We start from the raw sequence: 21,826 nt of genomic DNA, 5'->3' as shown, positions 1-21,826 counted from the left end.
CTGGTGAGCATGTGCTTTCTTTATTTACAGAGATCAGGAATTCTGCTCTCTAGTTGTGATGTGCAGGCTTTTCACCGTTATGGCTTCTTTTCCTGTGGAACACAGGCTCTAAGGGTGCCTGGGCCTCAGTAGGTGCAGTTCCTGAGCTCTAGAGCACAGGCTCAATAGTTGCGGTGCACAGGCTTGGTTGCTTCTCGGCATGTGGGGTCTTCCCAAACAAGGGATTGAACCTGTGTCTCCTGCATTGGCAGGCATATTCTTTACCGCTGAGTCACCAGGGAAGCCCCACAGCAATATTTCGTATGAGTTTTACAAGTAATTTTAATATAGTCTCTTTGAGAATATTTTAGTGTAACTCTATTCTTTGATACTGGGTATACTTTGAGTATTTGTAATATACTTATTCTCCAAGTTAGGGCTGCAACAGAATCTGAAGAAATATTTATTTATAGCCTTCGAGGACTTTACAACTTATTTGGACAGACAGGCCATATGCTAGCATAGTAATAAATGCTTTTTGCTGGAATGAATGAACCTGTAAACTGAAATGATTGCGTGTTAATAATACAGAGCAGTAATCTAGAGTGTGTTAGTGAATTGTGTGGATCTTATATCCCTCTGAGCTGGCAGAAATTGAGGAATTGATCCCAGGCATATATTCAACAATTTTTAACGATCTACTATGTGCTAAGAGGGCTTCTCAGGTGGCACTAGTGGTAAAGAACCCGCCTGCCAATGCAGGAAACAAGGGAGATAAGAGTTCGATCCCTGGGTTGGGAAGATTCCCTGGAGGAGGGCATGAAGACCCACTCAAGTATGTTTGCCTGGAGAATCCCATGGACAGAGGAGCCTGGTGGGCTACAGTCCATAGGGTCACAAAGGTCACAAAGAGTCAGACCCAACTGAAGTGATTTAGCATGCATGCATACCTGTGCTAAGAATGTGCCAGATCCTGGGGATACGAGGAGACTTAAGAGATACGGTTCTCTAAAGTTTGATGAAGGAGCCGGACAAGTGAAACAGCTCTTTCAAAAGGGAGTACAAAGTGATGAAGACATCACAGGTAGCACTTCAGAGCTTGACTAGAAGAGTTGGGGCAGGGAGAGGACTCTGAGTAGGAAGAACCTTGGTGAGTGAACGTGTGGAGAGGCACTGTAAGGATTGTAAGACACTCTGGCTGGTGCCCTGAGTACAACATGTCATCCCAGTTTATTTCTTTGGTCAAGGGCAAAACTGAAAGGTCACCAGCACTTTATTGATTTCTGACCCATTGTTTTTCTCACTAGGTTGTATATAATTTCATCTTGACACGAAAGGGGAGACTCGTATGTATTTTAGGTCATAGTATAAATTTAGCCTACTTTCTCTTTTTCATGCAGCGATCGAAAAGGCAGACTTGAATACAGCTAAGAAGGTAAGAAGACAAAACCACACTGTCTTCTTAAAACTTGAATCCCAGTTTAAGAAAGTGTTTCTGCATAATTGTCTAATGGTTGATTTTGGGGAATTAGCATGATGAAACATTTTAATGACATTCCCATTAAAAGGTACATTTGTATCTTGATTTAACTGATTTTTATCAATCTTTCCAAGGAGTTTGGACTATGGAGCATATATATAACATTCTTATTTTTTTAAATCTTACAGTTACAAGGACAAATCAAGTCCAGCTTTATTTCTACTGAGAATTATCATACTCTCGGTTGTCTCAATCTTGTGGCTGGTGATTTAGCAAGTGAAATCCCTGTAATAATTGGGGTAATTCTTTTTTTTATAAAATTTCAAATTTCTTTTTCTGAAATGTTTCTTCATTAAAACATAGTTTTGATAAAATTATGAATTTGTAGTGTATAGCAGAAACAGGGAAATTAGAAAATAAAGGTCATGAAATTAACTCAATAAGTTAACTAAGTTTCTACATTGGAAAAACTATTGTACCTTTATTTTCACTAATCTCTACCTGACATTTAGCATGTCTTTCAGTTAGGGCTTCCCAGGTGGCTCAGATGGTAAAGAATCTGCCTGTAATACAGGAGACCTGGATTCATTCCCTGGGTCCGGAAGATCCGCTCAAGAAGGGAATGACTTCCAGTATTCTTGCCTGGAGAATTCCATGGAGAGGAGCTTGATGGGCTATAGTCCATGGGGTTGCAAAGAGTTGAGTGACTAACACTCACTTTTCACCTCGGCTATGAGTGGAACAGCAGCAAACAAAACATCTAATATCATATTCAAGGAGTAGGCAAAAATTCTATATTGAATTATATTATTACAGCATTTACAACATTTTTGCTTACCAAATTTATATATTAAGCAGGCATTTTTCCCCATCTGGTTCTTCCTGTTCAGTATTTCATCGGGCTTCAAATAATTTGAAATGAATATTTATGAATTTTTTTCAAATAATAGTTATTTTAATGACGATACTTCATCAAGCACTGTATTTATCTCATAATTCTAGAGGAAGTCTTAAAGCTTGTCTGGTGTCTCTAAGTTGCCTGAACGTGCCTGCTCTTTATTAAATGTTCATGTGGTAGGAGTTCACTGTTCTTTCCATTCTGTTCTCTTGAAAACTAAGAGAGGAATGGGATGATAACACCTTGCTGAGCTTGAATATATATAAATATATTTTGAAGTTAGTCACATGAACAACTTTGATGTTTCTACTTGAAAGAGAACTTGGGTCTAAAACCAAGTTTATAATTGACATACTGTTTTCACTTCTGTAGGGAACTGGCAATTGTGCATTCTCAAAATGGGAGCCAGATTCCTTGAGGCAAGGGATGACAGTTAAGAGTGTTATTGATTCAGAGATTATCAAAGGTAAAAATAAGTTAATAAAACTACTTTTGGTAATTGAAAGTGAGTTGTTATTTTCATGTCAATATGCTCAGTCTAGCATGTGGGCCATTTTACCAAATAACTCTTGTAAACAAGCCAGCTTATTAGTCTATGATTGTTTGCATATTTGACTTCTTGGAGTGTTGCAGTTGTTACTCTTTGTTTTGGGAGGTTTTTTGTTTTAGTAGTCATCCAGAAAAGTAGAGGGGAGGGAATAAATGGGAATGGAAACTTCTTGTTTAAGTGTACTTTTGCCTTTTCATAAGTATGTTAGTTTACTGTCTTAAATATGGCAATACGTAACCCAGAAACGTAGTCCTTACACACCTTGCTTTCTCTTTTGTAGGTGCAAAGAAATTCCAGCTAATAGACAACCTACTTTTTGTTCTTGATACCGATGTATGTTTCTGATACTTCGCCTTAAGTATTTTCACTTGGTATTATATTTAACAGTGGAAATGTTGTTAAACTTAACCAAGACAAGGACTTTAGCTGGGGTGAATTACTGTCTTGTGTAATGTGCTTTATTTCAGTTACATATCAAAAGATAGATTCCCAAACATAAATTTTTAGTCATTAAGAGAGTGTATCAATGAAATGTCTCTTTTGCAGAACGTGTTGAGCTTATGGGACATTTACACCCTAACTCCCATATGGAACTGGCCTGCCCTTCATGTAGAAGAGTTTCTTCTCACCACAGAAGCAGAGTCACCTTCATCAGTTACCTGGTACGTTATGACACTCTTTGATTTCCCTTCTGTTAGAACCAGGTTTCTTGCCTGGTTCTGATCAGATCTTTGCTACCCCATGGTCTATACAGTCCATGGAATTCTCCAGACCGGAATACTGAAGTGTGTAGCCTTCCTTCTCCAGGGAATCTTCCCAACCCAGGGATTGAACCTAGGTCTCCCGCATTGCAAGTGGATTCTTTACCAGCTAAGCCACCAGGGAAGCCCCATTATGTGTTACATTCCAAATAACACTGTGAACAGACTGACAGGGTAAAGACCATTTCATTGTTAGCCATTAAGAACAAATAGGTAGCACAAAAACCTCCAAGTGGATGTGTTAGAAAGAGTGTCAGTCTAGGCCATAAACATTGAGAAGTCAAATTCATTATCTTCTGTGTGAATAAATTTTTATACAAGGATATCACTTTGACTTAGCTTATGTCTAGCAACTGGCTTATGTGATTCACTTAAACCTTCTTTTCTCTTTCAGGCAAGGGATTACAAATCTCAAATTAGTGGCTCTGACAACTACTACTAATAAGAAGGTTTGGGAGAATTTATTTCACATTTGTCCATATTATGTGTTAGAAATAGCATTAATACAAAACTAGTTGTTAAGTAGTACTCGAAATATATTAGCTCTTAGTTCACACAGGTGCTTAACAGATCAGAAATAACCCTGCAGAGCTCTTTTTTCTCATCTAAAAAAAAATAGTGTAAATCTCTGTTCCGTACTTTACTTGGAGCATTTCCACAAGAAATGCTTATTATAGTGATACTTCATAGTTCTGACACTAATTACATTTGCCTTACATTTACATTTGTCTTCCAAATTACATTTGCTTTAGGTTCAAATTGTAAAATGGACTTCAGGTAGCAGATTTAGAAGATGGGATAGGATGTAATTTTATATGTAATCTTTAAATAATACAGTAACAGATTTACTTATTTTTTTCATTTAACTTTGTATCAAATGTTATCATCTATGTCCTAGATTGTGAAGTGCTATCTTGTGCTTATAGGTTTATATTGACCTAAGAAATTCATTGCTGTCCTGTTTTTTTTTAGATGAAAAACCTCGTGGTCTATTCATTACCTGCGATGGAAATACTGTATTCTTTGGAAGTATCTAGTATTTCTTCTCTGGTCCAAACAGGAATTAGCACGGTAAGGTGACATGTATTTTGAACTACTTTATAGTAACAACAACAAAAACAAGAATAACTGAGTCAAGAATGAGTGGAACCTAGTGGAATACCACCTGCATAGATCTCAGGTTTATAACCATATTTATTGTTATCAGAGGTCCTGAGATACATTTATTTGTAGGAGGTCAGTTTTCATTTAAAAAGACAAGAAAATTAATTGACTAAGACGTCAGTCAATTTCATGTTCAATTTTCTTGTCTGTTCACAGGGAATATAAATGATCGGTAATTTGGAAGAGGTTGTCACTTTTTACTTATTTTTTAACTGTTATCATAAAAAAATTTTTTATACTATGTTTCATCTCTTTTATATACATGCCCTGTATTTTTTCCAAACCATTTGGAAATTACTTGCAGACATCATAACCTCGTTTCTAATTTCAGCAGATATCTCCTAAAGAGTCAAGCCATTCTTCTAAAACATAGTCATCATACTCACAACATTTAACATTAATGCAATATTATTGTGAAATATGCCATTCAGATTTTACCAATAGTGCCAATTACTTGAGAACTTTTTTTTTTCCTGACCTAGGATTCAATCAAGCATCACAAATTGAATTTTGTTATTGTGGTCACATGGTGGTTTACTTTAATCTCTAAAACTTCCCTAGTCTTATTTTGCTCTTTTCCGACACATTTTCTTGAGTACTAGTAGAATGGTTGAATGTTCCTCCATTTGGATCTGTCATCCTCGTCATGGTTAGATTTGTGCTAAGCTTTTTTGGCCAGGATCCTGCATAGGTGATATTGTGTCCTGACTGGATCATGTTAAGGGACTCAGGTTTACTCGTCTTGTTATTGATGCTGTTAAATTTGATCACTTGGTTAAAGGAGATTTGCCAGATTTCTTTCTTGTAAAAGTACATGTTCCCCCTGGTAATTAGTAAGTAATTTCCGTGGTACTATTTTGAGACTTTGGGAATATTCTTTTCCTCAACAGTTTTTCCCAGTAATTTTAGAATCCATTGATGGATAATTTCTGCCTAAACCAGTTGTTACGGTAGTAACTGTAAAGTGAATTGATTCCGTTTCTCAATTTTAAACATGTTTTTGCTCTTATAGGATACCATATACCTTCTGGAAGGAATTTGCAAAAATGATCCAAGGTAGGTCACATTTTGTTTATCAGATACATCATTAAATAACAGCATAGTTAAATTTTACTTACTAATGTTAAATGACAAATGTCAATATTAAAATGTTTTTTTCAGTCTGTCTGAAGAGTTGGTCTCTGTTTTAGCACTCAGATGTCTTACAGAAGCTTTACCAGAAAACAGGTAACTTCTCCTTTTCTTCTAAGCCTTACCCCTTAATGAAAGACTTGAATTCCCTGATTAATAAAAATTTTACTGAAATTTCTTTTTAATTTTTCAGATTGAGTCGGTTACTTCACAAACACAGATTTGCTGAAGCTGAGAGCTTTGCCATTCAGTTTGGACTAGATGTTGAGGTAATTATTCATGTATTCATTCATGCATTGAAAGCATTTTTTCATGTACTAGAGGCTGAGGAGACCAACAGGTAAAACATGATTGAAATTTAGTGTGATCAGACCTGTAATTAAGATATAACCAAAATAGAGTAAGGGAGTCAAAGGAGATATTGAACTTTTAAGTATGATGGGAAGACTTTCTGGAGGAGGTAATTTTATGTCAGATCTTGAAGATATTCCTGATAGTCCTGGGAGAGGAAGGGTATTGTAAGTATTAGGATACATGAAGAAAGTGAGGGATAGGACTTCCTTAGCAAACCAGTGGTTGGAGCTTCACCAACCAAAACAGGGGTGGGGTTGCAGGTTTGATTCCTGGTCAGGGAGCTAAGATCCCTCATGCCTGGAGGCTGGAACACCAAAGCATGGAACAGAAACAACATTGTAACAAATTCAGTGAAAACTTTAAAAAGAAAAATTCATCCCTTATTAAAGAGAAATTCACACAGATATTAAAAAGAAAGAAAGTGAGGGAGTCTTATGGTTTCCAGAAACTCCTAGTAATTAGTCAGGACTAGCGTATAGGTTCAATGTGCACAGAAAGAAAAGGAGATGATGGAGAAGAAGGTCAGAGTCTGGAGGGCTTTGTGTGCACTGCAGAGGATTTATGTTTTGTTCTGCAGGTGATAGAGAGCTACTAAAAACTTCACTGTATAAAGAGGGGAAATTGATAATGGGATTGAACCAGTGTCTCAGTTGGGAGACTGAACCAGTGCAGCGAGGTAGAGACATACAGGAGGGAAGGCCAAGAGAGGTGTGTAGAAGGTAGAAGCAGTGGGGCTCAGTGATCAAACAGGGGGTGATAATGTTGGGAAGAGGCTTGCAGGACTCTGCTCAGCATACTAGTTGAAATGTGATGATATGACTTAAAATGAAGAGTGTTGTGGAAGACTTAGGGATAACATATAAAGGGTTCTGCCTTGTGAACATTGCACTTTATGACTTCCCTAGTGGCTCAGTGGTAAAGAATCTGCCTGCCAATGCAGGAGATATGGGTTCAATCCCTGGTCCGGGAAGATCCCACATGCCAGGGAGCACCTAAGCCCGTGTGCCACAACTACGGAGCCTGTGCTCTGGAACTGGGGAGCCGCAACTTCTGAAGCCTTGTGTGCCCTAAGGCCCATACTCCCCAACAAGAGAAGCCACTACAATGAAAGGTCCATATAGAGAGTAGCCCCCACTCACTGCAACTAGAGAAAAGCCCTCACAGCAACAAAGACCCAGCACAGCCAAAAAATAAAAATAAAATTATGTTTTAAAAAAACATTGCATGTAAGGGATCTTATAAAATGAGGCTGTCTAATAGGAACCTGGAGAGTGATCTGAGCTGACTCTGGAGGTGGTTAACACAGGGGAATGGCTCAGACCTCTCAAGGAGAATATGGAGAGTCAGGAGAAATCTGAGTACGAGATCCAGGGCACCAGCACACGGGACATAGAGGAAGAAGAGCGATGAACACATTTGGGAAGAAACCCACACAAATGTGCAATTGAAGAAGCCAAGGAAGAAGAAACTTTGAAGTTTAGGGAGGAGAATCCCTGGCAGTCCAGTGGTTAGAGCTTCTTGCTTTCACTGCTGAGGGCCTAGGTTTATTCCTTGGTGGGGGAACTATGGTCGCATAAGCCATGAGACGTGGCCAAAAGACAGACAAAAAGTTGAGTGGAAAGTGATCAGCAGTTGCAAATATTACCGATAGAATCAAGCATAAAAACTGAAAGTTGTTGAATTTGGCGATTAGGAATTCATTGATATCCCCTGAAAAGTCGTGTTAAGTAATGAAGGAGGAAGCCTAGTGGTAGTGAACTAATATTTCCTTTGTGGGTGGTGAGTATCCATGTGTTTGTTGTTTAAAAAATGTAGCCTTTTGGGGACTTCCCCACTGATCCAGTGGCTGACTCCAGTGATCCCAGTGCAGAGGGCCTGGGTTTGATTGTGGTTAGGGAACTCGATCCCCACATGCTGCAACTGAGAGCTTGCATGCTGTAGCTAAAGATCCTATGTGCCACAGATACCTGGCGTAATCAAATAAAAAAAAAAAAGAATGGAAAAATGTATCATTTTATATTATGTAGCAACCTGAATGGGTAAATGCAGTGCATATGTGTAACTGAATCATTCTGCTGTACACCTGAAATTATCATTGTTAATCAACTATACTCCAAAAATTAAATAAAAAGTTTTTAAATATAGCATTTTAAAACATACAAAGCAATTCAATTTATTGTTTAAAAGTGTATATGAGTAAAGAAGTAAGTAAGTTAATGGGATAACAAGCACCGAAATTAAGAAAACAGATACTTCTAGTTCAGGGAAGGAGGATGACCTGTTTGGAAGAAGAGAAAGAGATCTTAAACTATATTAGTAATTGCTGCGGCCAGCACAGCAGGTAGGGATCAAAAGTGGTCAACGCACAGTTTGGGAAAAAAACCTAGAGACAGAATTAAAGTTTTAAAGATGGGACCAGGGCACTCAAGACCTCTTGGGTCAAGAGCCCTGTTCCTTGGAGCTACATCACTTTTATTTAGTGTTTTGGCAAGTAGAAGGAGATCCAACCAGTCCATTCTAAAGGAGATCAATCCTGGGTGTTCATCGGAAGGACTGATGCTAAAGCTGAAACTGCAATACTTTGGCCACCTCATGCGAAGAGTTGACTCACTGGAAAAGACTGATGCTAGGAAAGGTTGGGGGCGGGAGGAGAAGGGGACGACAGAGAATGAGATGGCTGGATGGCATCACCGACTCTGTGGACATGAGTTTGAGTGAACTCCGGGAGTTGGTGATGGACAGGGAGGCCTGGCGTGCTGTCATTCATGGGGTCGCGGAGAGTCGGACACAACTGAGCGACTGAACTGAACTGAACTGAAGCAGAAATTACCTTGTGTTACGATGAAGTCAGCCTCTTGTGTCCCTGGTCATGTCTCCCATTTTATTGATTACTTTTAACTATCTTTGTTATTTTCTTGTACAAGGGCTGTCACCTAGCTGGAGGTCATAGACCCACATATGCCTTGGGAAAATATCTTAGTGTGTGCACAAGCAGTGTTCTGAACTTGCACTGCCCTGGCACTCCAAGGTCCACACTATGCTTTTCCTTAGCTTAGCAGGGTGTGACAACCCCAACTGATCAACCTGAGGTACTTTTATTTGGGTTATGCTGTATTGCTATATTTTGCTTTTATTCTTTTCCTATGGCTGTTTTCTCATGGCTTAACCAGAGCAGCAGGCGACTGACTATTAACCCTGCAAGTAATGTGCTTTATTTTTTTAATTTGAGTGATAAATATATAAGTATTTGTTATATTATTATCTTTTTAAACATCTGAGAGTTTCTAATTTTTAAAAGGTTAGAGCAAAAAATCAAAACCCGTGAAATGTGTTTTCAGGTACTGGAGACACAGAACTAGAGAAACTACTCTTTCATATCATTTTTTTTAATTTTATTTTTCTTTTTTAATAAAAAAAATGGGTGTACATGTGTTCATATGTACATCATGTGTACATATCATTTTTAGTTTTCTGAACCAGAAAGCCCATGTTAAAACTGATATTTTGTTTGTAAGAAAGGAACCTGAAGTACTTCCCTGGCAGTCCAGTGATTAAGACTCCATGCTTTCAAAGCAGGAGGCTCTAGTTCGATCCCTGGTCCAGAAACAGATACCACATGCCACATGGCCAAAGGATAATTAAATAAAAGAAAAAAGAAACCTGAAATTTTGGCTTTGTCTATATTCAAGTTGTTTCTAGCTTCTAAAGAACCTTTGATGGAAAACTAGACATGAAACATAATTGTATGGTCATCTTCTAAAAACCAGCTCCATTTGTTAAAAAAAAATTAATTTGGCTGCGCTGGATCGTAGTTGCAGTACACGGGGTCTTCAGTCTTTAGTTGCAGTATGTGGGATCTTTGGTTGCAGTGTGCGAAGTCTTGGTTGTGGCATGTGGGATCTAGATCTCCGACCAGGATCAAACCTTGGCCCCCTTCATTGTCAGCACCTAATCTTAGCCACTAGATCACCAGGGAAGTCCCTCCATTAACTTCTGAACAGCATAATTTCAGACCCTCTCTTGAGTTTCAGGTTTTTTGGAGGGGGTTTTGAAATTTTTATTTTGTTAATTTATCTATTTTTGGGTGTGCTGGGTCTTCATTGCAGCATGCTGGTTTTCTCTAGTTGCAGCACATGGGGGCTTCTTGCAGAGCACAGGCTCTAGAGTGTGCAGGCTCAGTAGTTGTGGCTTATGGGCTTCTCTAGTTGTGCCGTGCAGGCTTAGTTGCCTCATGGCATAGGGATCTTAGTTCCCTGAGCAGGCATTGAACTTGAGTCCCCTGCATTGAAAGGTGAATTCTTATCTACCAGAGCACTTGGGAAGTCCCAAGTTTAAGTTTTCTCAGTCATAGAATAGGAATCTTGGTATTTACCCATAGGGTTATGATGAGGTTCAAATGCTTACTTAGGTTTTTATGAGAATTAACTGAGATAATTCACATAAAGCTCCTAGTACACTACTGGTCACGTCTAGTGAGGACTCAGTAGAAATGATTTACATAACTTTGCAATCTGGATTACCTTTCAGTTATCTAAGTGTTACCTTCTTTGCTACTGCTAAGTCACTTCAGTCGTGTCCGACTCTGTGTGACCCCATAGACGGAAGCCCACCAGGCTCCCCCGTCCCTGGGATTCTCCAGGCAAGAACACTGGAGTGGGTTGCCATTTCCTTCTCCAATGTGTGAAAGTGAAAAGTGAAAATGAAGTCGCTCAGTCGTGTCTGACCCATAGCGACCCCACAGACTGCAGCCTACCAGGCTCCTCCATCCATGGGATTTTTTAGGCAAGAGTACTGGAGTGGCTTGCCATTGCCTTCTCCGTACCTTCTTTAATGCTTTTTTTTTTTTTTTAAATTTATTTGGCTACACCAGGTCTTAGTTTTGGCATTCGGGATCTTTAGTTGCAGTATGTGGCATCTAGTTCCCTGACCAGGGATTGAACCCAGGCCCCCTGCCTTAGGAGCACGGAGTCTTACCCACTGGACCACCAGGAAAGTCCTAAGCTTATTCTTGAACTGCATAAATATTCACTTTTTTCTTTTTTTAGCATATAGCATAAGGTTTCATCAACAAGTGTTATTTTGCTTCAGGTTTCTTGATGTGACATGTTTATATTACAGCTTGTTTACAAAGTAAAATCAAATGATATATTGGAGAAACTAGCTTTGAGTTCTCTGGACACCAGTGAGCAGACTGAATGGCAAAAACTTGTCAATGAAGCTAAGGAAAATCTACATAAAATCCAGGTATGTTTTCCCTGTTGTATACTAGAATATTCAGATTGATGGACTGATCAGCATTGTGTTGCCTTACCATGTCTGGCATTTATGCAACAGGATGATGAGTTTGTGATGAATTACTGCTTGGAGGCTCAGTGGATAACCTATGAAACCACCCAGGAAATGCTAAATTATGCCAAAACCAGGGTAAGTTTTTCTAATGTTTGTTCATGTTAGTTTGTCTTATGCAAAAGAAATAATTTCCAGAAAACTGAATTGTTTTTCCGTCAGTGATCTTTTTAAAGTGCATTTTATATATATATATATATATTTTTTTTTTTTTTTGCTGTTCCAAATGATGCCATTTTTTGCTGTAGATTGTTCTTCTCACTGATCTTTGAATGAATACTGTTGCTAGTTATATTCCTTAAAATCAAGGTGTAACAGATGGGCAAAATGTGAGCTGTTCTCATGAAATGCATTGTTTTTAAGATCTATAATTCCTTTATTCATCTCAGAGTTCAGTGCAATTTAATTTTTAAAAATGATTTTTTACTTCAATTCACAGAATGGAGAACCTGATATAGCCAATATTCTAACTATGTTTCTTATTCATCTTAGCTTTTGAAGAAAGAAGATAAAACTGTTCTTGTCTATTCTGATGGCTTAAAAGAGGTAATTGCGTTAGATTTATAGGTTAATTTGGGGATGAATGTAGTAATAGAATATGCTTTTGAATTCAAGATAGGTCTGTACTTTTTCAAGAGCAAGTTACTTTAATACATTTTTCCTTATTGTAAAATGGGAATAATAATAGTACTTAAGGGTTATTTTGAAATCAAATGAAATATTTCCTCTAAGTATTTTTGCATAGTGATTGCTACCTCAAATAATTATAAATTATGATGATAGTTATGATGGTGTGTGTGTGTCCATGTACATACAGATCTTCCTAGACTTATGATGGGGTTATGTCCTGACCAACCCATCATTAAGCTAAAAATATCATAAGTCAAAAATACATTTAAGGGACTTTCCTGGCAGTCCAGTGGTTAAGACTCCATGCTCCCAATGCAGGGGGCACAGCTTCCATCCCTGCTTGGGGAACTAAGATCCTGCATGCCGCATGCAGATTAAAAAAAGGTGCATATAATATACCCAACCAACTGAACATCATAGTTTGGCCTCGCCTACATGAAATGTGCTCAGAGACTTACATTAGCTAGAGTTGGGCACAATTGTCTGACTCAAGGCCTACTTTGTAATAAAGTGTCAAATAGCTCATGTGATTTATTGACTACTGTACTGAAAGTGAAAACACAAAATGGTTGAAAGGGTATCAGTTGTTTGGGATTATGTGGTTGAAGGGGAGCTACAGCTTCTTAATTCTTCCCAGCATCACAGGAAAGTATTGTCTTGTATATTGTCTTTAACACAGGAAGAGATCACAATATGAAGTGTGGTTTCTATTGAATGCATATTGATTTTCCACCATCATAAAGTCAGAAAATCTTAAGTTGAACCATTGCATGTCAGGGACCATCTATATAATTTTTAACTCTTATCTCAAAGTAAATGTTTAGTATAATCCAGCTAGGTTTTACCAGGTCGTGTTTATAAATCAGTGGGAAAACTAATTGATTTTGAAAGACACTTTCCCTGCTAAGCTTTAGCACTTCCTACATCATCCATTGGGATTGAAACATTTGGAAGGCAGATTTAAAGGTACGGTTCATATACAGATACCTTCCTCTTCTTTGCAGTTTTATTGCAATGACTGGATTGGAAATGTTTCCATCAGTCCAAGTTTTATGTTTTGTGCTAAATGCAGTCATATTTATGGGTATTGACCTGTAATGCAGAATAAAAGGAGAATATGTGCAAGACTTCTAAAACAGAATGCCTAATTTTGGGTGGTTTTTATTTTAATGTTACTGCACACAATATTCAGACTGTCAGGTTTCTTTTTAGGTACTAAGGGCTCATGCAAAATTGACAACTTTTTATGGAGCATTTGGACCAGAAAAATTCAGGTGTGTACATTCCCCATTTTTAATTTAAGTTTGGACTGTCATAAAAGATACAGCAATGCTTTGAATGAATTTGTGTTTCTAGGGAGTGAATGATGGAAAACATTATCTTCCCCACTAAATCTTAGGCACTTCCTACCTCATCCAGGTAAGGCAGACCACCTTTCCTGCCTCCTGAGAAATCTGTATGCAGGTCAAGAAACAACAGTTAGAACCAGACATGGAACAACAGACTGGTTTCAGGTTGGGAAAGGAGTCCTCAAGGCTGTATATTGTTACCCTGCTTATTTAACTTACGTGCAGAGTACATCATGAGAAACGCTGGGCTGGATGAAGCACAAGCTGGAATCAAGATTGCTGGGAGAAACGTCAATAACCTCAGATATGCAGATGACACCACTCTTATGGCAGAAAGTAAAGAAGAACTAAAGAGCCTCTTGAGGAGAGTGAAAAAATTGGCCTAAAACTCAACATTCAGAAAACTAAGATCGTGGCATCCGGTCCCATCACGACAAATAGATGGGGAAACAATGGTAACAGTGAGAAACTATCTTTTGGGCTCCAAAATCACTGCAGCCATGAAATTAAAAGATGGTTACTCCTTGGAAGGAAAGCTGTGACCAACCTAGACAGCATATTAAGAAGGAGAGACATTACTTTTCTAAGGTCCGTCTAATCAAAGCTAAGGTTTAACCAGTAGTCATGTATGGATGTGAGAGTTGGACTATAAAGAAAGCTGAGTGCCGAAGAATTGATGTTTTTGTTTTTTTTCTCATTAAACTTTTTTTTAATGGGTCTCAAATTCTGTGACAGATTTTTGGTCAAGTTGTTTTCATTAAAAAGTACTGATTTTAAAACCTAATAACTTAAACTGCCACACACAAAACATATGGTCCACAAAAACATTCTCCTTTCCTTCTGAAGGTTTTATGATGCATTGTTATTATTAACCAGTCTTACTATTAAACATAAATGGCCAATTGAGACAAACAGTTCTGAGACCGTTCTTCCACCACTGATTAAGACTGGGGTGGCAGGTATTGGGGATAATATTCATTTAGCCTTCTGAGCTTTCTGGGCAGACTTGGTGACCTTGCCAGCTCCAGCTGCCTTCTTGTCCACTGCTTTGATGACACCCACAGCGACTGTCTGTCTCATGTCACGCACAGCAAAACAGCCCAGGGGAGGATAGTCAGAGAAGCTCTTGACACACATGGGCTTGCCAGGAACCATATCAACAATGGCAGCGTCACCAGATTTCAAGAATTTAGGGCCATCTTCCAGCTTCTTCCCGGAATGATGATCAATCTTCTCCTTCAGCTCAGCAAACTTGCAAGCAAAGTGAGCTGTGTGACAGTCCAGCACCGGTGCATATCCAGCACTGATTTGGCCTGGGTGGTTCAAAATAATCACCTGAGCTGTGAAGCCAGCAGCTTCCATGGGTGGATCATTTTTGCTGTCACCAGCCACATTGCCACGACGGACATCTTTGACAGACACGTTCTTGACATTGAAGCCCACATTGTCCCCAGGAAGGGCTTCACTCAATGCTTCATGGTGCATTTCTACAGACTTCACTTCAGTTATTACGTTGACTGGAGCAAAGGTGACCACCATACCAGGTTTGAGAACACCAGTCTCCACACAACCCACAGGGACAGTACCAATACCACCAATTTTATAGACGTCCTGGAGAGGCAAACGCAAGGGTTTGTCAGTTGGGCGAGTTGGTGGCAGGATGCAATCCAGAGCTTCAAGCAGGGTGGTTCCACTGGCATTGCCATCCCTTGAACCATGGCATGTTAGCACTTGGCTCCAGCATGTTGTCACCATTCCAGCCAGAAATTGGCACAAATGCTACTGTGTCGGGGTTGTAGCCAATTTTCTTAATGTAGGCGCTGACTTCCTTAACAATTTCCTTGTATCTCTTCTGGCTGTAGGGTGGCTCAGTGGAATCCATTTTGTTAACGCCAACAATTAGTTGTTTCACACCCAGGGTGTAAGCCAGAAGGGCATGCTCACGGGTCTGCCCGTTCTTGGAGATACCGGCTTCAAATTCACCAACACCAGCAGCAACAATCAGGACAGCACAGTCAGCCTGGGATGTGCCTGTAATCATGTTTTTGATGAAGTCTATGTGTCCTGCGGCATCAATTATGGTAACATAGTACTTGCTGGTCTCAAATTTCCACAGGGAGATATCAGTGGTGATACCACACTCACGTTCAGCTTTCAGTTTGTCCAAGACCCAGGCATATTTGAAGGAACCCTTTCCCATCTCGGCAGCCTCCTTCTCGAACTTTTCAATTGTTCTCTTGTCGATCCCGCCACAGTTGTAGATCAGATGGCCAGTCGTGGTAGACTTCCCTGAATCTATGTGCCCAGTGACAACGATGTTGATGAGGGTCTTCTCCTTTCCCATTTTGGCTTATGTTTAGTGGTGGTTTTCACGACACCTGTGTCCTGGCGGCAAACCCGTTGCGAAAAAGCGAATTGATGTTTTTGAACTGTGGTGTTGGAGAAGATTCTTGAGAGTCCCTTGGACTGCAAGGAGATCCAACCAGTCAATCCTAAAGGAAATCAGTCCTGAGTATTCACTAAGGACTGATGCTGAAGCTGAAACTCCAGTACCTTGGCCACCTGATGTGAAGAACTGACTCATTTGAAAAGACTCATGCTGGGAAAGACTGAAGGCAGGAGGAGAAGGGGATGACAGAAGATGAGACGGTTGGATGGCATCACTGACTCAATGGATATGAGTCTGAGCAAGCTCCGGGAGTTGGTGATGGACAGGAAAGCCTGGCGTGCTGCAGTCCATGGTGTCGCAAAGAGTCGGACATGACTGAGTGACTGAACTGACATCATCCACTGGGACTGAAACATTTGGAAGGCAGATTTAAAAGCACATACCTTTGGCCTTAGCAATTCACTTCTGGAAATTAATTCTATTAGATATACTAACATGTGCACCAAGAAAGCATTTATAAATATGCAGTATAGCTACTTCAAACATAAGTTTATTTATCATGATAAACTAACAACGAAGGAAGCTTTATTTTTTTCTTTGTGGTTCTTCAGTTATCCCAATACTATCATTAAACATTCCACCTTTTCAGTGCTGACTGAAAATGTTACCTTAATTACATATTAAAATTCTCATGTGTATTTAAGTTTCTGGAATATAATTGTGTTCACTTGATCTCATCTCTGTTCATTCACCAGTATCCAATAGGTTTAATTAATGTAGCTTTAGAGTGTCCTATTAACTGATAGACTAGTCCCACTATGCTTATTCTCAGAACTTGGGGGATTACTCTTTTCTATATGAAAGAGTCAGAATCAGCTTATTCAGTTTTTTTAAAAATCTTTTTTTTTTTTTTTATTTTTTGTTATTTTTTTAAAATGGGAATGTGCTGAACCTAAGATCAATTTGGGGAGAACCACTATCTACAGTATCAAATCTTTAACGACAGTATGTCTTCCTTGGAGGAGGAAATGGCAACCCATTCTAGTATTCTTGCCTGGGCAATCCTGTGGACAGAGGAGCCTGGTGGGCTGCAGTCCATGGGATCACAGAGTCGGACACAACTTAGCAACTGAGCCCACACACATGTGTCTTCCTACTCATTCTATTTTCTTATATTCCTGAGTGATAGCTACTCAGTTGTCTTCATGTAGATTTTATGTACTTTATGTTAATTTTGTTCTTTCTTCCTACTAGTATAAATGGAACTTTATCATATTCTCTAAAGAATATAGAAGCTATTGATTTTTTAAAAATTACTTTTAAATCAGTTACCTTATTGAACTCCTTTTTTTTTTGCTTATAATAATATTTCAGTTAATCTTGCTTTTTCCAAGTATTGTATATGCAAATAATAATTTTGCTTCATTTTTTCCTCATTTCTTGCCCAGTTTCATTGACTGATACTTGTAGAACATTATTAAATAATGGTGGTAAACAGACATCCTTCTGTTATTCCTGATGTTAGTGAAAATGCTTATTTTGTCTTATTTAATCATGACACAGGTTTGTAGAGTTTTGTTAAGGAAGTATTCATCTTGTACTTCTAAGCTTTAATTAAGACTGGGTAGTCACTACAGCATTACTGATTATAGCAAAAGACTGGAAATAACCCTAAGGTTCACCTGTGGGGGGTCTAGTTAGATTATAGTAAATCCATACCATGGAATCATATGTAGTCCTTAAAAAGAATAATAACTATGTGCTCATTTGGTACAAGTGCCAAGATAATATAAAGTGAATTTTTTCAAGTATAAAGAATATAACAAATTCAATGAAATCATTCATTTAAAATTGAAAATGGTTGCTTGAATATGTAGTGATTATATCAGAAAGGGCCTACAAGAAGAGCTGTGCCTTCTGGGGGAGGGAAATACAGGAATTCTCTAGGTCTGGATAAGAAGGAGACTAACTGTATAATCTTTGGTATTTTTTTTTAACTCTGAGAAAAAAACTAGTTAAAATGCATAAGGATATCCACTTGTATAACCTTAATATGTATTTTTAAATTATTAGCTTCTTTCCTCTCTTTGACTTTGCAGTGGTAGTTCTTGGATCGAATTTCTGAATAATGAAGATGATCTTAAGGATATTTTTTTACAGCTAAGAGAAGGAAACCTTGTTTGTGCACAGTACCTCTGGCTGAGACATCGGGTAATTTCTTTTGCATTTTTTTCTGAATGGCTTTATAGTTCCCTAGAGATGTTATTGAATCAGTGTTAGAAACAAATGAGGTGGCAGGAGTGACTGGGCAATGGGGCGTTTTCAGACTGATAGAAAACCGTCCTCTGATGATATTAACTCAGGAAATACGATGATAAAATAGCAACTTATGTTCTCTCATCATTCAGAGTCTAGTTGGCTCCTAAACTTAGCTCGAGAGGTAACATTCTATTAAACAGTTTATTGACACAGTTTATTCACACCTTCTGTGTTCATGGTGGGGAGGGTAGTCCTATTGCAGCTCAGATAGTGGTAAAGGACTGCCTATTGCAGTTGCTGCTCTAAATCACCTGCATACTGATATAGGATATTAGGTCCGAAGAACTGGATCTGGGTCTGAGTCTGTTAAAGACACATGCTTGTTAGGGTTTATATTGTCACCTTCAGTTAAGTTTTCCTTAGAATGGCATCTCTGCCAGTTCCTCTGCCTCAATTTATTAACTTGTACTCGCTGCCGTGAGGTTTCATGGAATTTGGCTACCAACTCGAATCATTTGCTTTAAGGGTCAGTATTAAATCAGTAAAATATTTCTTGAAATGACTTCCTAATAAGTCTTTCCCTCTTTGGAGGCTCTCAGTTTAAATTTGTCAGATACATCTTAGTTTCTCACTCTATGATTTAGGCAAACTTTGAAAGCAGATTTGATGTGAAAATGCTTGAGAACTTGCTCAACTCAATTTCTACACCAGTCTCTCTGCAAAAGCTTTGTCCATGGCTTAAAAATGATGTGATCCCATTTGTGAGAAAGACTGTACCTGAAGGACAGGTAAGTTGCTGTCAGTGTTTCCACTCTGGATGATTCAATTTTATTTATTACTTTATATTGTTAAAGATTTAATTCATGCTAACACCAGGTAGTTCATTTTAGTATCTCTCTTGAAAGATTATCATGGAGGTTTTAAATGATTTCAGTGATTATCTATTTGTACTTTATGTGATGTATCTTTTTCAGAAAATTCTTGCAAAATGGTTGGAGCAAGCAGCCAGGAACCTTGAATTAACTGATAAGGTAATACCAGTATACTTAGTAGTAAAGAGACATTTCAGATACTCTCCATTTTATTTTCAAAATAAAAACATTATTTTTAATGGGGTTTAATTTTTTTTTTTTAAAGGCAAACTGGCCAGAAAATGGGCTTCAACTGGCAGAGGTATTTTTTACAGCAGAAAAACCAGATGAGTTGGGATTGGCATCCTCTTGGAGTTGGAGTTCCTTGGTACGATACAAAAAAGAAATTTTTGGTACTAAAACATTTGATTCTTTACCATCTGAGCCTCCAGGGAAGCCCAATTAAAAAAATATTTCATTTATATTAAAAAAGTTTGTCTCTGTAGTTAGACATATGTGCCTCTTACATTTTCTTTCTGTGTGTTCTTTTGTTGTGTACATTTACAATCCACAAAAAGGAAAGTTAGCCTTTTTTTCCCCTAATGTTTCTGTCACAACTTCAACCTGTCCTAATGCACTGTTTTTCTTTATTGAACCAATGGGAAACAATATATAAACATACTCCTGCTGCTGCTAAGTCACTTCAGTTGTGTCCGACTCTGTGTGACCCCATAGATGGCAGCCCACCAGGCTCCCCCGTCCCTGGGATTCTCCAGGCAAGAACACTGGAGTGGGTTGCCATTTCCTTCTCCTAAGTAGTCTAATTGCAATTTTATGCATTAGTACCATTTCACAGTCCTTTAAAAGGGGAAAACTTAGTAATGCATTAGGATTAGTTTTTAAAGGCTGTATTAGGTTTATTTTTATTTAAACTAGTAAACTACTTCTAGTTTTGATTGCCTTTCTTAGACATTCCAACAGTCATAATGGCTTAAGAATCAAAGAATTTTTTAAATGATCAAATTGAAAAAAGTCTGGAACTTTCTGACTGACCAAAAAAATAGTGACGCTAGAAGGAGAACTAAGAGCAGGAATATTGATGTCACATATAGTGTTAGTTTGAGATTAATGAACTGAATTTATTATTTGGTTTCTAAATTTCTTAAGTTTATTGATTTTCCCCTTCATATTTCTGAAAACTAGAAAGCATTCATTGTATTTTTTTTAAAAAGTGCATTCTTGTATTTTAAAAAATGTTTGTTGGGGTTACCATAATTTAGTTTATAAACTAACATTGAGACACCTCAATATAAAATCTCAACTCTGAGGTATAAAGTACTTAAGGACCAGAAGGTATGACTTTTTGGAACATATATACATTATGAAATTACACTTATTCCTTAATCCTCCTGCTTTCTGATATAGCAGTTTCTTGTTCTATATATAGTGATGATTATATACTATTAAGAATAAAATAAGAATTTTTTCTGTAGGTTGCAAGCGGTATATTAATATCATATAATCTTTATATGTTATAATGTATAAAGTATATTGATCATTATATATGTTTTTCCACAAGAGAGCTTTTCCTCTTTCTCCTTTCCCTAATTGCCTTTTATCAATTGAAAATTCTGTTTCTTGCATATAGCTTTAGGAAATGTCATAGCTTTATGTCTGGTTTTAATCTATAGCTTTATATCTATATGGTTGGGACATTGAGGACCATCTAAATGATGTTTGTGTACCTAAGTATATTTGGGGTTCTGAAAAAATATTCAGTTCAGTTCAGTCGCTCAGTCGTGTCCGACTCTCCGCGACCGCATGAATCACAGCACACCAGGCCTCCCTGTCCATCACCAACTCCCGGAGTTCACTCAAACTCATATTACACTGTATTAATAGTTTTTTCTATTTTTTAAGAAAGAAAAATTTCGAATTTCTATTGGATTCTGATCTGTTAATTTGTACTAGTTAATTTTAGTTAGACTTATACAAAATTTAAAGGCATAAGTTACATGTTTCCTCTTATTTGTCTTTCCCTCATGCTTTTATTTCATATCCGTAACAACTTCAACACTTTCGTTTTATAAGGATAATCAAAACACGGAGGAAGTATGTCAGTTAAGGACTTTGGTAAATAACCTTCAAGAGTTAATCACACTGCATAGGAAATACAACTGCAAATTAGCCCTCTCTGATTTTGAGAAGGTAGGTAAAAGTCTAGATTTATCAGAATTATTTTCCCACAGTCAGCATGACTAGAGTTTGCATTTATTCCATCTTTATTTTGACATCCAGGAGGATACAACGACCATTGTATTCCGAATGTTTGATAAAGTGCTGGCCCCCGAGCTTATTCCTTCCATCTTCCAGAAATTTATAAGAGTTTATATGCATGAGCATGACTTACAGGAGGAGGAACTTCTCCTTTTGTACATAGAGGTAACTTCTTTTTTTCCTGAATACATGCAGCGTTTCATTGTATTGAATGTTTAACTCTTTGAAGAATGTGGATACTTATCATTAGGATTTGTGCAGCATATTGTTGTTAAGAATGTGAGTTAACTCTGCTACTAATTGACTGGTAACCTTGACACAATGGGATAATATTAGGACTTTCTGCAAATGACTGTTGTGAAATAATAGAAGTATGAACAAAGTTTTCTGTGCCATGTAAAACTGAAG

General features: G+C 38.0%; 1 protein-coding gene and 1 pseudogene across 2 annotated transcripts in view; one reads left to right on the top strand and one right to left on the bottom strand.

Annotated features, from left to right (window-relative positions):
• The window catches only part of KNTC1 (kinetochore associated 1), a 101,852-nt gene that overhangs the window by 34,558 nt on the left and 45,468 nt on the right, over positions 1-21,826 (top strand). For both annotated transcript variants that reach the window (XM_055405701.2, XM_055405700.2), the window contains exons 7-26: positions 1,380-1,414; positions 1,648-1,758; positions 2,730-2,823; positions 3,188-3,240; positions 3,454-3,569; positions 4,063-4,117; positions 4,641-4,739; positions 5,845-5,888; positions 5,994-6,059; positions 6,157-6,232; positions 11,436-11,561; positions 11,652-11,741; positions 12,156-12,209; positions 13,506-13,567; positions 18,131-18,242; positions 18,935-19,078; positions 19,265-19,321; positions 19,428-19,529; positions 21,233-21,349; positions 21,440-21,583. In XM_055405701.2, coding sequence (XP_055261676.2) covers positions 1,380-1,414; positions 1,648-1,758; positions 2,730-2,823; positions 3,188-3,240; positions 3,454-3,569; positions 4,063-4,117; positions 4,641-4,739; positions 5,845-5,888; positions 5,994-6,059; positions 6,157-6,232; positions 11,436-11,561; positions 11,652-11,741; positions 12,156-12,209; positions 13,506-13,567; positions 18,131-18,242; positions 18,935-19,078; positions 19,265-19,321; positions 19,428-19,529; positions 21,233-21,349; positions 21,440-21,583 — 1,757 coding nt within the window. The remainder of the gene's footprint in view (positions 1-1,379; positions 1,415-1,647; positions 1,759-2,729; positions 2,824-3,187; positions 3,241-3,453; positions 3,570-4,062; positions 4,118-4,640; positions 4,740-5,844; positions 5,889-5,993; positions 6,060-6,156; positions 6,233-11,435; positions 11,562-11,651; positions 11,742-12,155; positions 12,210-13,505; positions 13,568-18,130; positions 18,243-18,934; positions 19,079-19,264; positions 19,322-19,427; positions 19,530-21,232; positions 21,350-21,439; positions 21,584-21,826) is intronic.
• Positions 14,510-15,745, bottom strand: LOC129542885 (elongation factor 1-alpha 1 pseudogene; annotated as a pseudogene).

This window comes from Moschus berezovskii, chromosome 19 (assembly GCF_049115385.1).
Source record: "Moschus berezovskii isolate FMDL1 chromosome 19, NW_MosBer_1.0, whole genome shotgun sequence".
Taxonomy (NCBI): Eukaryota; Metazoa; Chordata; class Mammalia; order Artiodactyla; family Moschidae; genus Moschus; species Moschus berezovskii.
This window is presented reverse-complemented; position numbering and strand designations above follow the sequence as displayed.